At 35.9% G+C, this 17780-nt stretch overlaps 1 protein-coding gene across 1 annotated transcript in view; it reads left to right on the plus strand.

Moving 5' to 3' along the window:
• PKHD1L1 (PKHD1 like 1) overlaps positions 1 to 17780 on the plus strand; it is a 126087-nt gene that overhangs the window by 45063 nt on the left and 63244 nt on the right. The window contains exons 25-38 of the mRNA XM_081111550.1: positions 1010 to 1164; positions 2946 to 3068; positions 3800 to 3905; positions 6100 to 6210; positions 7277 to 7441; positions 8411 to 8532; positions 10102 to 10234; positions 10808 to 11003; positions 11362 to 11504; positions 11909 to 12013; positions 12684 to 12872; positions 13630 to 13800; positions 14332 to 14558; positions 15574 to 16558. Coding sequence (XP_080967676.1) covers positions 1010 to 1164; positions 2946 to 3068; positions 3800 to 3905; positions 6100 to 6210; positions 7277 to 7441; positions 8411 to 8532; positions 10102 to 10234; positions 10808 to 11003; positions 11362 to 11504; positions 11909 to 12013; positions 12684 to 12872; positions 13630 to 13800; positions 14332 to 14558; positions 15574 to 16558 — 2931 coding nt within the window. The remainder of the gene's footprint in view (positions 1 to 1009; positions 1165 to 2945; positions 3069 to 3799; positions 3906 to 6099; positions 6211 to 7276; positions 7442 to 8410; positions 8533 to 10101; positions 10235 to 10807; positions 11004 to 11361; positions 11505 to 11908; positions 12014 to 12683; positions 12873 to 13629; positions 13801 to 14331; positions 14559 to 15573; positions 16559 to 17780) is intronic.

A 17780-nucleotide genomic window follows, 5' to 3' on the forward strand; every position in this document is an offset into this window, starting at 1 on the left:
GTAAGATTATGTTTATAAGGAACTGCCGAATTGTCTTCCAAAGTCACTGTACCGTTTGGCATTTACACCAGCCATGAATGAGTATTGCTGTTACATGTGGACCTACATGTAACAGCAATCCTGTTATATTTGGTACTGTCAGTTATTTTATTTTATTTATTTTAGCCCTTCTAATAGGTGTGTAGTGGTATCTTAGTACTGTTAATTTGCAATTCTTTAAGGACATGATATTAAGTATCTTTTCATATGTTTATTTTTTATCTAATATATCGTTAGGTAGGGTGTCTGCACATATTTTGTCTACTTTAAAATTAGGTTGTTTCTTTTCTTATTTTTAGTTTTTAAGAGCTCTTTGTATATTTTTGATATGGATCTTTATTATATATGTGTTTTGCAAATATTTTCTCCCCATGAAACAAGCCAAAGGTGGGGAGGAAACATTCTCATATTTTATTCATTGCTTCACCAGATATACCAGGTCATACCATATTCTTAAAAGTTTGTTTCTCCTTTGCCCTGGCTGAGTGGCTTCATTGGTTGGAGCATCATCCCATACACCAAAAAGTTTTGGGTTCCATTCCCGGTCAGGACACAAACCTGACCGGGTTGCAGGTTGGATCCCTCATTGGGACTCTTACGGGAGGCAACTGACCAATGTTTCTCTTTCTCTCTCTTTCTCTCCCTCTCTCTCTAAAAATCAATTTCTTAAAAAAACATATCCCCAGTGATGATTTTTTTTAAAAAAGTTTATTTCTCTTTTATATCCATGGCTTATATGTTGCCTATAAAATACATTGATATTAAAAAGAAAAGTATTTAGACCAAGCCTATAATGAGATACATTACTCATGTAATTTTTGTTTCCAAGAAATATGTAAATTCTTGACATCAGTAGGATGCAAATTCATTTTTACTATCTTGGAGGAGGACAGTTGGTTTCCGAGCGATACATTTCATGCGTTCTCAGGATGGGCTAGGGTCGTGACTCTGACTCCCTCTGTGCGTGCAGGCCTCCCCGCGGCGGTGTCGGCCGCAGATCTGCAGTTTGCTCTCCAGAGCCTGGAAGGAGTGGGGCGAGTCTCCGTTACACGCGAGGGAACCTGTGCTGGATACTCATGGAACATCAAGTGGAGAAGCGCATGTGGGAAGCAGGCGCTGCTACAGGTGCCCTTGATGGCTTGGTTTCTGTTTTCTTCTGTGTGATGCATGCTCATTGGCACCCTGCCACAGTCTGAAACAATTGCCGACTGTGTTTATTTTTTGAAAATGCTAACTATAGACTAAACATGAAAGAAAGGAAGTTGAGGAGAAGGTTGTTCAAAATTAAGTTGACCAGATATTATCTGCCACGGAGAATAGTTGTCCATACGTTAGTCCCTATCCCTTCTGGGAAAAGGCCAGGAATGTGTGGGAGGAGCCGAGGCAGGGCCAGTCTCAGAACTAAGTCTGTACATTAGGAGGGTGGGGCAAGAATAACCAGCCTCACTGTCCATGGTTCTGCCACGATGCATGAGAGCGGTGTTCGGGGGCCTTGGGCACTTTTGCGGCTTTAAAGATGACTTTTCATCTTCATGAGGTAGTCACAGCTTACACTCTCATCTGCTTACCTGTGAGCAGAGTGTGGAAGGGGGCAGGGGAGGGAAGTCAGGCCAAGTAGGTGAAGGAGAGAAGTCTAGAAGAGACTCTGGACTCAGATTGTCAAACATTAACAAGATGATGCTTTCTATGAGGATGAGAATGTGAGGAAACAGTCTCCCTATGCTCCATTGGTAAGAAAGGAAATTAGCACAACTTTTTTGGAGGATATTTAGTAGTTATCAGACTTATCGATATCTTATGATTCAGCACTCTTTGCTCTATAACTCTAGTCCACTGAAATAAGGATGCAAATATTAAATGTATAGGCACAAAGCTGGTTGCTGCAGCATTATTTATAATAATGAAAACCTAGAAACCTAAATCCCAATTAATAGAAGAGCGGTTGTTAAAGTGACACGCCCTCCATACTATGCAGTCATATGTAGACCCACATGTGTCCTTGACATAAGGTGGAAAAAATAGAGCTCTGCTTATGAAACCATTTGGAAAAAAAGAAAAAGAGGAGATTGAGAGGAAAAGGGAACAAACAAACAAACAAAAAGGTATATAAATACAGAGTACAGTGTACCGTACGTAGGCTGTCTGGATGTCATAAAGATGTGGAGGGTATTTAGAAAACACACACATGGCCTGGAAGTAGAATTAGAAAATTCTGCAACTGAGACAGCCCTGGTGCTTGGAGATCTCTGCTGATGTGCGTGCATCTACTGCCTTCTCTCTTTCCTGCCCTCTCTCCTCTGCTTAGTCATCATTTTGGCTCACACATGACCTTTTTCAACTTCATAAGCTCTCAGCGTGGAGACGCTGATCCAATTGCTAGCCCGTGTGCACTTCCCAAGGCTACCCTATTGGCAGAGGGTTTTGCAAGTTGTACATTTTGATTTGGTTTTACATTTATCATTGGCAGGACATAAAATTCCATGAGTGGATAACAAACCAGGATAGTCAGAGATGAAAAATGTTAGAAGTGGAAAAGCTGGCCCTCGGGTGGGAAGAGGACTAAATTTTTAGTTATTAAAACACCACCTGTCAAAGTGGCATAGAACATTTTGAGAAAATAAAATTTAGTAAACTATTTTCATTTGACATATTTTATTCTAAAATTCAAGCTAACAGTCATTTCATTCAAGTTATAATTGATATAATATTTGATAGTGCAATTTTTTTTAGCATTTTTTTCCTTGGGTAGATTATGCTCCTTTTCCAAGAAATGTGACTGAAATGTTTTTGAATGTTTTTTTTTTCATCCCTTATCTTTTATTCACTTTCAACCATGTTAAAATTTAAAAAGAAAAATTAGTGTTTTCATTAGAGCTTTCTAGTAAAATAATTTTGTCTAAAAATAGGTTAATGATTCCAACATTATTGGAGAAATGGCTAATATGACAGTTACGAAGGTAAAGGAAGGTGGTTTATTCAGAAAACGCATACTTGGAGACCTACTTCGTACACCCAGCCAACAGCCACAGGTATTTTTGAAATTTTCTTCATGGCGTTCAGTACATTTATAATTTTAAATGTATAGCTAGTTTGTAATACAGTAAAGGCCTGGTAAACAGGAGAGATAACATCTTTATTTTCATGTGAATATTAGTGTTAACAGTTGGTCAACATAATAATATTATTTTATGACCTTTCGGAAAGTTATCTTCCTTATAATAAAAGAATGGATTTCTAAGCTCTAGTACTGCCTGTTAGAATTTGAAAATATATGCTTTCATTTAATCTTTGCAGAAACTTTGTGTAGTGATCTTTAATGTTACCACTTTAATGATGAGAAAATTAGAATATAAGGAGTTTAGGTGACTTTTCCTAGAGTAATCTTTATTTTCCTTCATGGCACTTAAAACCAGAGCATAATATGCATTTAGTTTTTATAATTATTTTTATGGTCCTATGCAACTATCTTTCTCACCTCGAGGGGGTTATAAATTTGGTACAGCAAGGATGTTATAGGTTTTGTTCAATGTTGTATTTCCATATTCTAACATTTACAACTGCAACTGATACAGAGTAGTTATATTTGCTAAATAAATGAATGAAGGAATGAAGTGTCAAAGCAGAAAAAGTCCAAGTAGAATAAACTAATTTTTATAAGGAAACAAGGAAACAAAGTTTCATCGTGCATTCTAAATTCTGTGCATATTCTTCTGCAACCTCTTTACCTCTATTCTCTATCTCTGTGTTTATGTATTTGAAGGTTGAAGTCTATGTTAATGGAATTCCTGCTAAATGTTCAGGTGACTGTGGGTTTACATGGGATCCCATGACTACTCCCATAATCCGGACCATAAGCCCTTCCAAAGGTAACCTCTTGTTTTTTAACTGAGAGTATGGGGTGGAAGACAACTAGAAAAAAGTAATTATGGCCCTAGCTGGTTTGGCTTAGTGGATAGAGTGTTGGCCGCAGACTGAAAGGTCCCGGGTTTGATTTCAGTCAGGGGCATATGCCAGGGTTGCGGGCTCAGTCCCCATTGGGGGACGTGCAGGAGGCAGCTGATTGATGATTCTCTCTCATCATTGATGTTTCTATCTCTCCCTTCCTCTCCGAAATCAATAAAAAAATATTTTTAAAAATATAAATTCTGATAATGATTTTTTTATATTCCAGTGTCACAAACTAAGGCAAACAAACAGTTCTACATAATAGTAAAAAAAGAAAGTTATCAGATTGGAAAGCTATGGACAGATCATTGATGACTTATTTTTGAAAAACAAAAACCTTTAAAGTTGGACTCACTAGTCTTCTCCTTGTTCAGTTTCACGCCATTAGAATCGGTCTCTAAAATTTCAACTGATATTGAGGCATTTTTCTTAAACTCTACTACCTAGGGTATTGATTGACATCTTTTATCATATGAGACTACTAGGAGATTTAGCATTAAAAGGCTACTACTGAGACAGCTGCTGTTCAGTGAAAGAAATAATTTGGTCCTAGATTTGAGAATAGAAGTTAGAGAAATTATTGCCAAGAACTCAGTCTTGGGACACACATGTCTTCATAGTATATGATTGCTTTTTAAAACGTGACTGTGCTTTGTGTCTGAGCTCCCGAGGATTAAAATAAGCATCAGGGCTAAAGATTCTAAGGAGTGGCTTTTTTCAGTCAGAAAGATAGCTCAGCTAGTGTAATCACATATTAAATCTTGGTGGTTAGTAGGAAAATTTACCCTGATAAATTAGCCAGCTCTTCCCTATTAAAACAAAGAAGAGGGGAAGGGGCAACATAAATCGTAAGATGGGCAATATAATTTTGCAAGAATTGCTAAGGTTTTAAGAACAAAGAAATTGTAGCTAAAGATAACTGCCCTAAGATGTTTGCAAGTGTAGATGTCTGTAATCATGTTTAACCCTTGTCTTTTAGTCTAGGGTCAATACTGCCAATTTCTCCCATAACAAATAGCACTTGGGGCCATACTTGCCCCCATTATTAATCTAATCCTCCTCAATCCTCCTCTTGACAATGCTAAAGTGATTCAAGTATAATCATATATCAGAAAATAAAATTTCAAATTTAAAAAATAGCATATCTTTGTGATGAAAGAATATATTTCGAATCAAACCTGGGATCTTTCAGTCCGCAGGCCAATGCTCTAGCCATTGAGCCAAACCGGTCAGGTCTATTCTTCGGACTTTTTAAAGAGTAATGATATTAACTTTGGGTTCATTCGTGTTACATGGGCTCAAAACTTTTAAGAATAAGGATTTGATGAACTTTAATTTGGTTATAGTTCTTTGGTATTTTTTTTTTTGCATCTATCTTTGTATTTTGTAATGAACTTCCAATGTTATCTGTACTTTCTGAAAAAATTAATTCTTACTCAAAAGAAGTCATTTGATTTTTCCCCCTGAAATTTTAGTCTTGTTTTTTATTTATTTTTAGCTATTTAAATCCATGTGAGTTCTTTGTTGTGTGTGATATTATGTAAGTAGGGTGACTGTATAATTTATTGATCAAATCTGGATACTTTTAAGAGTTGAATGGGAAACTATTAAGTAGAAGATGCTGGGAAAGCAAGTGTAAACGGGGAATCTCTGAGGCACTTGATTGAGGATGTATCTCACCCTAGAGAGAGGAATCTTACTGTATTTTAAATGGGAAGTGTCCATAAGACTTATTTCCCTGTTTATCCTTTGCTCCTGAATTTGTGATGGCAGCTCTGAAATTGTCTAAGTCACCATATAGAGATGTTTAATTTCTTTATTGTAAGCATAATTTTCCTTTCCTTACTTTATTTCATACTTTCAGTAAGATAATTCTTCCCACTAATCTCTATTAATACACAGATTCAAAATAAAAAGCAATGTAGAGTAATTCACTGGAAAAAAATACCATTGCTGAATAAATGCGTCACCCCCCACACCCTTGCTGGTTTATAGGCTAATAGTTTATATCTTTTAAAAGATAAGAATTATTTTTCTCTGAGAAATATCTGATTTCACAACTATAGGTTCTATGTCTTATCATGTTAACATTGCTATTTAAACATCATTTTTCAGGGTCCTCCGAAGAAGGAACAATTCTAACCATATCAGGTTCTGGATTCTCTCCCAGTTCCACTGTTTCTGTCTCAGTTGGACCAATAGGTTGCTCCCTTCTTTCTATGAATGGTAGGTTCTTTTAAAAATTATTCTTACTGAGTGTAATTGTCCTCCTCTCAGAGAAAGTGGGATCAAAGACCACTATTATCCTATAAGAGAACCTGTGGGGTCATGAAATTGGCAAACTGCTCTGGGAAAATGTTTTATCTTTTTAATCTTTGGTTGTGACCACAAACTAATCCTTTCACTGTTGTACCATGTCTTTATCCCATGATAGTTGATTTTTCTCCTTTTTCCTTCATAAAGTGATTACATAAAATCTTTTCTTCTTTGGTGGGTGTCTGGGACACAGAAATATGTGAATTGCTGCTCTGGTATTCCACAGTCCCTCTGCCTATGCTTTGACAATGCCCCATTATTCATGAGGAAGAGGATGTGGCCATCTTCCCTGACTTTTAGTCCAACAGAAACTCTATCATTAACAGAATTCAAAGATTATTTACCTTTTCTGCTCATGAAAAAATGAGGGCCATAAGTATTTATTTCCCTAATCCTAGGTGTATTTCTTAATTCTAGCAAGCTGGAACTATGTAAGCAAATCCATCTTTCATATAATTCAAGTTGTTTTTCAGTTAGGTCTTGTATGCACGCTTGAGATCTACCAGTCAGTTCTGCACCTGTATTACAAGTAAACACATACTGTTCTAAATGAAGTGGAGAAGGTGTTTTCATTTCGATTCAATCACCTTCCCTGTGAAAAACCATTTTACTCAATTTGGGACAGACACAAACAATATATTGAACCAATTTTTAAAAGAAATTATTGATATGAATGGTCTTACAGATTAAAATTTTAAATTATTATATCCCCCTTTTTTTGCCACAATAGCAGTCAGGAGCAAATTGTTTACTTTGGTTTCATCATTCTTTTTTCTAACTCTTTTCCAGGAGTTCTGATTTCAGGTAGTTCGTAAAGATTTTTTTCTCTCTCATTAATAGTTGAGTAGTTTTCCTTAGGTATATTTCTTGGGTGTATAATAATGAAGGCGAATGTTTATATTTGCAAATATAACATTTCAATAATTTGACCTCATAAAAACGTTGGCTTTATCCTTTTCTTCTTTCTTATCCCAAGAAAATGAGATCAAGTGCCAGATCCTGAATGGAAGTGCTGGGCACTTCCCAGTTGCTGTGACCATAGCTGACGTTGGACTAGCACGGCACGTAGAGGACGAGGAATTCCACTTCATGTATCAGAGTCAGATCGCACACATCCGGCCTGTTTCTGGAAGCTTAGCAGGTAATGGCTAATTGTTCTAAACAAAGAACGTTGCATCCATTTCCATCATTTCATTGCACTATTTCCAGAACAGGGTAAAGGGAGAGGAACCCAAACCTCCCTCATATAGAACAAAGAGACTCCCCCGTAGGAGTCAGAGTGATTAAATGGCTGACTAGTTCTTTTGTTTCTTACGAAGCACAAGTCAGGGTGACTGCTTATACTTACATCTTAGGTTATTGAATTAATATCATCAATTATCACATGTTTCTAGAACAAGCTCATCAGTTATGTCAAGATAAGATTTATTAGTTATTATTCTGCTTACCAGCTGCTCCGTTTGTAACCACAGTCTCCATGGAGCTACTTGACCCAAAAAAGGTTCCGGGAACAAATCGGAGAAAGGGAGGCTGACGCAGAAGATGAGAAGAAAATAACACATTTTGTCTGTTGTCTCATTTCTATTGAATTTTGTGTTTGTTTGTTTTATAACGGTTAGTTTTGGATTTTGTGCTGATCTTGAACTTCTGGCATGTTTTGTGCTTTTAGGTTATTTTGTTGGGATGTTTTCTCAGTTTAACTTTTACTTAGAGGTGTTAACATTTGGGATTTGGTAAGAGTCTGAATTCACTCTCATGTCCCACCACGGAATGGTTGAGCAAATAGAAACAGCATAATTTCTCTTTCGTATGAAGGAGGCACTCGGGGAAAAATAATAATTGCTGCTGGTAATGTCCCAAAAGCAATGTTGGTTGCAAATTTGTTATTTCATTAAATTGCTTAGCCCAGCTCCTTTACAGTCTCTGGCTTCAGAGCGCAGGCTCGGGTGTATGGTGTGGTTGTATACATCTCGAGTTTGGTCCCTGATCTGTTTGCCAACCCATCCCCCGGATGATTAGACAATTCCTCAATGATGGGTTAGATTATTGCCAAAGTTTCTTGTTGTTATAGTTACTCTGTTGTTGTTGGGTTGTTTTCTTCTTTATGTAGGTGGTAATCTTCTGACTCTATCTGGAACTGGCTTTAATGAAAATTCAAAGGTATTAGTTGGAAACGAAACCTGCAATGTGATTGATGGGGATTTGAGTAAGATAACCTGCAGAACCCCAAAAGTAAGACATCTGATTTTAGTCATTTACCTGAAATCTTAGGAATTAAGAAACATCTCAGTAAAGGGTTAAACAAATTACATATTTTCCTAGAAAGTACAGAGTTTTGGTTATGCTTTTTAACAATTATTTCTTCAACATCTTTTTGCCAATATCCAAATACAAAATATTATTCCATATTCTAGATACTTAAATTCACATCATTGAGGATGACAGGCACATAAACCAATATTAACAGTGTATTCCATTTGAAATAATAGGATTAAATGCAAATTAAAGATAAAATATGTGGGAAGAGAGTGTTAGAAAGAGTTCCATAAAAAAGCTGATGTCCTTTCATAGCGTAAAGATGAATGGGAGTTGACCATGTAAACAAAGGATGAAAAAGATTTATTACTAATAAATAGTCTAAAAACTTCAGGGAAGCAAATTTAGATTTTTTAAATAATATATTTTTATTGTTTTCACAGAGGGAGGGAGAAGGAGAGAGAGAGAGATAGAAACATCAGTGATGAGAGAGAACCCTTGATTGGCTGCCTCCTTCATGCCCTCCACTGGGGATCGAGCCTGCAACCTGGGCACATGTCCTTGACTGGAACCGAACTCAGGACCCTTCAATCTGCAGGCTGATGCTCTATCCATTGAGCCAAACCAACTAGGGCTAGATTTTTTTTCGTTTTTATAAAGGAGCATACATTTTAAATGTGTTAATTTTCAGTTTATTGATTTAAAAAGCACACTGAAGTTCCCCATGGAATATTCTATTTTAGAATCAATCATTGTTCTTTATTTTTTTTTTAAAAAAAAGTGTTTAAATTAAAACAAAGACTCCAGTTTGCTTGTTAAGTGCAAAAGGATGATGAATCCAGCCACTCACATTTAAAAAATATAGCAGACTAAGATGGGTGTCATGCAGTTGAAATCTGTAGAAAAGGAAATTTGAGTATGCATAGAATAATAATTGAGATGAGAATCTGGAGGATAGGTAGATTAAAGCTTACTTTGTTTAAATTATGTTATGATATTAAACAATCAGTGTGCATTAAGTAAATACTAGATATAAAAATTTTTCATAATTGGTAATTGTGCATGTGCAATATCAGGGACAGCACCAAATATCTTTTTAGTGGTCCAAATGTTAGTCTTGGATTCTGGAACTAGGTTAGCTAACAATATAATAATGTGATTTGTCAGTGAAGGTGAATAAAAAGTATATTTGAGTCTATTTTAAGAGCAAAATGTCACAACTTTTTATATCTTGTTTTGTTAGAGAATCACTTGTCTAGAGCATTTCGATTGTATTGCCAAATCCTCAGGAATTCAGTAATTTTGATGCAATTAAATTGATCAAAACCACTATAACATATGCCTTTCTCTAAAGAATTTAAACATGTAACCTATATTTAAAAACAGGACTTTATAAATATCTGAAAACTGACTTTTATTCATGACTTTGAAAGAAAACATCTTTGGAAGTATATTTTGAATAATTCTGATTGCTTTTAGGCATTGGATAGCTGTATCTCAACATTTAACATTTTCTAATGGTTTTATTTTTTCCTCTTATTTCAGAGAATTGAGGGTACAGTTGATATTTCAGTTATTACCAATGGATTTCAAGCCACAAAAAAGGATGCTTATAGTTACAATTGTTTACAGACTCCAGTTATAACTGATTTTAGTCCCAGAGTACGGACAATACTAGGTAACACATCTATAATAATAGAAGTGTAATATGCTAATTAGACCGGATGTTCTTCCGGACGACCTTCTGGAAGAAGCCACAGTGGCAGGGGCTGAGGTAGCCACTGCCGCCGTGGCGGGGGGCCAAGCCCCTTGCATGACTTTCTTGCATCAGGCCTCTAGTTCTTCAATAAGATCAGTTATTTGACATACATAAACCATTTCTAGAGAGACTTTTGAAACAGTCTCTCTTCAAAGCTCTGTGTCTTAAAGCAAAACAGACATGAGGTGTGTTTTTTTTAAAAAAACACCCATAGACTAGTCTTTTTATTATTTCACTTTGAACATGCACAATAGGAGAAAAATACTGTTTTTTTAAAAGTGCTTTGTCATTTTTTGCCCCCTGTGAAACAATTAAATGTGGATTTTATCTCCATATGACAGCTCTCAGCTCTTTTGATTTCTCTTTTGCCTCCGTAAGTGTTGGGATTTCCCAAATCCAGTGAAAGAGATGAGTTGGTTTACTTCATATGCAAACTGCATACTGCATAATCAGTTGAACCTTTTTGTAAAACCTTTTTATTTTAAATAATAGGAGAAAGAAATTTAACAATTAAGGGTTATAACTTTGGAACTGACCCTACACAAAGCGTGGAGGTGTATGTGGGAGGAAAACCCTGCCAGATTCTTCACTGGAACGTCACCGAAATCAGATGCCTTTTGCCCATGTTGTCTCCTGGGAAACATGATATCCACGTAGAAGTCAGAAACTGGGGGTTTGCTTCCACAAGGTATGGCAATGAACATAAACTTGATGGCATGGCGTTGTGGAACAGATGGGGCGAATAGTGCCAGGATAGGAAAAGAAGCAGACATTAACCTTATAATACTTAGATGCTTTTTTTTTTTTTTTTTTTTTTTTTTACCTTTCTACACCTCCTGTTTCAAATTAAGGGTATAACTTTTGGAACTGAACTCACATGAAGGCTGGAGGGAGAAACTATTATCTACATGCTATCTAACCAAATTGAGGTTCATGATAATTATCAGATTACGTTCTCTTCTTAAATGAATCCTATGCTAGGAAAAGTTTAACAGCTTGACCCCATGGGACGCTCATTGAAACATCTATTGATTTTTCTTTTGCAGAGACAAGTTAAATGCTTCTATACAGTATATTTTGGAAGTGAACAATATGTTTCCACAGAGAGGTTCCTTATATGGGGGAACTGAAATCACTATAATGGGCTTGGGGTTTAGCACAATACCCACTGAGAACACCGTGCTCTTAGGTAAGAGTTTCATCCTCACGGCAGGGTTGTTTCATGTTTTCCCAGCTTAAAGGATGTGCTATAGGTGCTGAGTTATTACACTAATATGCTCAATCGTAGAAGCTTTATCTTCCTATTAGTTTATAAAAGGTTAAGTATATTTGGTGAAGGTAGTAAAGGGAAACTGAATAACCATTTTTGATTTCAATAAATAATGATTGTGTATTTAATGTATATGAAATAATTATTTTTATGTTCAAAAAATAATTAAGACTCAAACATGATTACTATCAGAAAACTGTACCAAAAGCCTGCTATATAATATGGAGTTTTTGTAGGGCCTTGACTTTTTAGTAATTATACTTTATTTCTATAGTTCAAAAAATATTTGAGAATATTTTTTACCCCATCTTTATTCTTTCTAGGGTCCTTCCCTTGCAGTGTGACATCATCAACATCGGATGTCATAAAATGTACTCTTCCTTCAACAGGGAATGTATTCAGGATTACCAATGATGGGGAAGATTCAGGTATCAGCCAACATTTATATATTGTATATAATAGGGGTACTTACCTTAAAATTAAATTGGTTTTTATTTATATTATATTTTAAAGTTTTCAGAGAGTGACTATTGTATTTCTTTCTATAATTTGTCAGTGGTATCCCCATTGACATACAGGGCTACATGGTGAATTAGTGGTAGACTTGAGTCCAAAAGGCCAGATTTTAGTTTCCAAGTTCAGTAATTGCTGTTGGGTTTTACTGCATCACAGAACCTCCTGAATTACTCTAGTTCGTTATCAGTCAGTGGATTTCTTAATGAACATTCAAATTGAAATTATATAGATTTTTGTATGCCTCTGTGCCTGAGAAAAATATGTTTAAAAAATTAATCGGCTTTAAAAACTTTCATGAGATATTTCTGAACAACTTGTTTATTGACTTTCTGATTATTTTCAAGTTGTGTCTTGATCATCAGTTTTATTGTTGTGTAGGTTACTTTTTTCCTTAGCTTCTGTCTTTAATTTTCATTATTTCTGTTTATTTCTGTTACATGTTTGAATTATGCACATGAGTTTTACCATGTTATGTAAAAAGATTTCACTAGTAGCTATATAAAAATGCAATATTTTCAAAGATAATTATAAGAATTTTTTATTCTTTTTCCTTATAAAATGTGACCCCTTTTTTGCTCCCAGTACATGGGTTAGGTTATGCCTGGTCACCATCAGTCTTAAATGTATCTGTGGGAGACACTGTGACATGGCATTGGCAAGCACATCCATTTCTTATGGGAATAGGATATAGAGTTTTCTCTGTCTCCAGTCCTGGAAGTGTAACTTATGATGGCAAAGGATTTATGAATGGAAGAGAAAAATCCGCATCAGGTATGTTTTCACTTTGTTGAGTTTTGCATCATGCTTCTTTTTCCTAGATATAATAAAAAGATATTTTGTTTAGATTTAAAACACATGTGTAAATAATATATGCAAATATACAAAATGATTTAGTTGACTTTTTTTGCTGTAGCAAAAATTTACAAATTCATAAGATATAAGTGAATGTAAGCAAGGTATTTTATATATTGCTGATGAATTTCTGACACCAAAGTGTCTTTATTCATTCTAGAATAAACCAATAGAAAAACATATAGAAACAAGCAAAATAGAAGGGAAATTGGAATATTTTTTAAGCATACCAGTCTGCTAGCAAGGAATGAAATTCTGTTGATTGGAATCAGCTTATCATCAGTATTTATTCTAGGACAACTCCGTGCAGTGTGTCTTTTAGACAGCTTTTTATTGTATACATGTAGCAGTTAGAAACTTTTTTACTCATGAACACAAGCTAAGTATTATTTGTTTATTGTTCATTTCTTGTTGAGTTGGTCTTTAAACTTTGGTAAGTTATGCCAGGTTTGACATCGTTTTCTAGAAAAGGTAAAGCTGGATCTTGTCTTCCTCAATGTAAGTTCATTATACACAATAGCTCTTTATAGCCACCGACTCGTTTCCTTACCACGTACGTTCTGTTGAATATATGAAACATAAGAAACCTGTCATCTGCATGTGCATTTGAACAAATTTCTTTTCAAAGATGCATCAATTGCTTGTATTTATTATGTACAATCTTATATTATGGCAGGTTCATTTTCTTACCAATTTACTTCACCTGGAATCCATTATTATAGCAGTGGGTATGTTGATGAGGCCCACTCCATTGTTCTCCAAGGAGTCATTAACGTTCTACCAGCTGAAAGCAGGCGCATTCCCCTGCACCTGTCTGTGGGCAGCACCGAAGCCACATACGCTCAAGGTAAGAGCTAAAGATGGACACCCTGTGACTCGGTGACCCAGGCATATTCAGTCTTTCTGGAATAGGATGCAGTTAGCTGGGTCCAATCCTGCTTCTGCCTGGAATAGGTCTGGACTACTTTGAGGCTGGAGTTTATTCTATTAATAAGGATCATATTAATGTTGTCTTGCCATTCTCCCGGAATCCTGTGTGCCTCAACTAAGATAAAATATTAAAAAGTCCTGATATTCGGTACATGCCCAAAAATACATTAAACTATGAAATGATGTTATTTTTTTTATTTTCCCCTTGGGATCTGGCCTTAGACAAATTGAAGAATAAGTTAGTTTTATATTCACTCTTTACTGTATCGTCTTTGACAAGTTCTTTCTTTTAACTTTGTACTGCCTGGGACCCCTCTTGTCTTTTTTTTTAAAGGGGGGTTTACTAGAATATAAACCACCATGGTCAAAATAAAGAATAATGAAATTTGAAAACAGCTCTTACTTTAGAATATTATCCATGACTTACAGGCAGTTCTTTTGTCTAAAGGAGAACCTGTGAATTTGCACGTGGGAAGCTCTGTGACAGGCTGCCTAGCAACAGAACCCCTGTGTGGCCCGAACAATACCGGGGTTAAAAATTCAGATAAATTGCTCTTTGAGCTTTCAAGTTGTTTTTCACCATCTATCAGCAGCATTAGTCCATCTACCGGAACAGTAAATGAACTGATAACGATTACTGGACATGGCTTCAGTAATCTGACATGTGCTAATAAGGTAAGATTATATAAAGCTCTCCATTTTACTTTTATATACTCAATAAAAGGAAGATATTTTGTCCATAACCTCATAATTTAACTTCTAACAGCTTTATTGTCATACAATGCACATACTGTACAATTGACCCATTTAAAGTGCACATTTCAATAGCTTTTAGTATAGTCGTTACATATCTATCACCCCAGTCAATTTTAGAACATTTTATTACCCCAAAGAAACCCTACAACCTTTACCAGCGGTGGGGAATCTTTCTTCTGCCAATGGCCATTTGGATATTTATAACATCATTTAAGGGTCATAACTTAAAAATTAGGGTGATGTATTTGGTCAAACATTTAATTAACTCACCCCTAATGCCTTGTCAGGGCCAGACCAAATGATTTTGTGGGCCTTATGTGGGACATTCCCCATCCCTGCCTTAGATATTACTCCAAACCCCTCAATACCTCCCTGCTCTAAACAACCACTAATCTAATTTCTGTTTCTCTGGATTTCCTATTCTGGTCATTTCCTATAAATAGAATCATACAATATGTCATTTATGACCAGCTTTATTCACTAAGCATGTCATTTTCAAGGTTCATCCATGTTATTCCACGTATCAGAACTTCATTTCCTTTTTATGGCTGAATAATATTCTATTGTCTGGCATACACATTTTATTTATCTTTCATGAGTTCATGGACATTTGAATTGTATTCCCCTTTTTGACTATTATGAAAACGTAGCTGTGGCCATTTATGGACAATCATAATTTAGTTTTTTTTGTTTGTCTTACTTTTTTTAATTAAATCTTTATTGTTCAGATTATTACATTTGTTCCTCTTCCCCCCCCCATATAACTTAGTTTTAAGATTAATCCAAGATATGCCTTAATCAGTCCCCCAAATCAACTTTATGCATAAAAATGTGCACTTCAGTAATTTTTAAAAATCAAGTTTCTGGCAATACAAAATTTAACTTTGTATTAGAGAAATGTATTGACCTATTTTCATATTCATTTTATTTTCAGGTTACAATTGGTAGCTATCCCTGTGTTGTAGAAGAAAGTAGTGCCAGTTCCATTGTATGTCATATTGACCCTCAAAACTCAATGGATGTTGGCATCAGGGAAATTGTCACTCTAACTGTCTACAACCTGGGCATTGCTATCAACACCCTGCCCAATGAGTTTGATAGGCGATTTGTACTTTTGCCAAACATCAATATGGTGTTGCCAAATGCAGGATCAACTACAGGAATGACAAAGGTGACCATAAAAGGCTCTGGATTCTCAGTTTCTTCTGCAGCTGTCGAGGTCCGTATGGGCCGTTTTCCGTGTGAAGTTCTATCAGTGAATTATACAACCATTGAATGTGAAACATCTCCTGCTCCCCACCAGCTTGTGACAGTACAGCTTCTAATCCATGGGGTGCCTGCCCAGTGTCAGGGGAACTGCAGCTTTTCATACTCAGAAAGCATCGCTGCTTTTATCACAAGCATCTCCCCAAATTCTATCACGGGATCTGTAAAAGCCCTTATTGAAGGAGAAGGTTTTGGCACTATCTTGGAGGACATTGCTGTTTTCATTGGAAACCAACAGTTCAGAGCTGTAGATGTCACTGAAAATAACATCACTGTTCTTGTGACTCCTCTCCCGGCTGGACTTCATCCCGTGAGTGTTGTGGTGGCAAGTAAGGGCCTGGCCCTGGGAAACCTGAGTGTTAGCAGCCCCGCAGTGGCATCTGTCACGCCGGCTTCTGGGAGCATTGGTGGTGGGACTACTTTGGTGATCACAGGAAATGGCTTCTACCCAGGCAACACCACTGTCACTGTTGGGGATGAATATTGTCAGATTATTTCTGTCAACGCCAGTGAAGTCTACTGCCGCACCCCAGCAGGAGCAGCTGGACGGGTCAATGTGAAGATCTTTGTTAATGCAGTCGCTTACCCACCGCTGTCGTTTACGTATGCCTGGGAGGATACACCACTCCTCAGAGAGATTGTTCCAAGCACAGGTATCCCAATACCTACCTTTTTATTGTCTTGATATATTCTTGCTAATACTTATTAGCATAGATTTGGAATAATGTTTATAAAGGATTATTAAGATATATTTTTAGACAACCCTGTTTAAGCCAGTTAATACATGGAATTTGAGTTCTGTGTAATCGCTATTTTTTGATTATTTTTTGCACATTCTTGGGATAAAATTTTTAGTCAAATTCCAACTTCTATTCTGAAACAAAATCATCATTAACTTGACCTAAATTTCAAAATGAAGGAGAAATAGATAGATAACTATGGACTAAAATTGGTAATGAATTTATGTCACCAAAGTTGATTGACATGGCACAGGAAACACCTGCTCGATTCACAAGAAGTTGATCAAAACAACATAGAGAATTTTTTGGAATACCTTGTTACTATGAAACTAAAATTGATTAACTTATTAACACAACAGCATCCTTTCAAAGAGGTAATTAGATCATCAGTTAAGGAACTAATATAAAATATAGATTTTCTTAATTTAGCATGATTCATTTTTCCTAAGCTAATATAGATTGAGATGTCTCTTGAGCCTTTGTCTTTATGTTATGCTATTTCTGATCCTCTTTAAACTGTTGGAATGCTTATCATCTATGTAATAAATTCTGGAGAGGCAGCCATAGTATCATGGGTGAGAATGTGGTCTTGATGCCTAGGTTCAAATCTTGGTTCTTTTACTTTCCACTGATGAAACTGCATGCCATTGATATGATAGAACTTAGAATGGTCCCTTTAGTAAAGAAGTCTTTATGTGTTATCCGTTACAAAGTGTTTTTTAGTTTATATGTCCAGCAAAGTGTCAAGTCTGGGTAAGCAGTGACATTCTTCCCCCATATATTTGTAGTCATTGCAAATGAACTAGGTATGGGCATATGTGCCTTATTTCCACAAACCATTCATGTTTCATTACTCTCCCTTTGAATGTCTCCTTCAAAACAATTTATTTGAAGACATAAGACTTGTAGGAAGTGCCATTGAGCTGTTTTATTTTCTAAAAAGATAAGGCAATAGGTCACACTTAGAACAACACTTCCATTTGAAAGGTGAAAATGCCAGACAAAATTAAAAATTTAAGACCCTAATAACATTGTTTAGTTTATATCTTTAAAGTATTTTTAAGATCTCATTAATATTAGTGGCCTTTATTTTTTTATATATTTTTATTGATTTCAGAGAGGAAGGGAGAAGGAG

This window comes from Myotis nattereri, assembly GCF_964212035.1.
Source record: "Myotis nattereri genome assembly, chromosome: 17".
NCBI classification, from domain to species: Eukaryota; Metazoa; Chordata; class Mammalia; order Chiroptera; family Vespertilionidae; genus Myotis; species Myotis nattereri.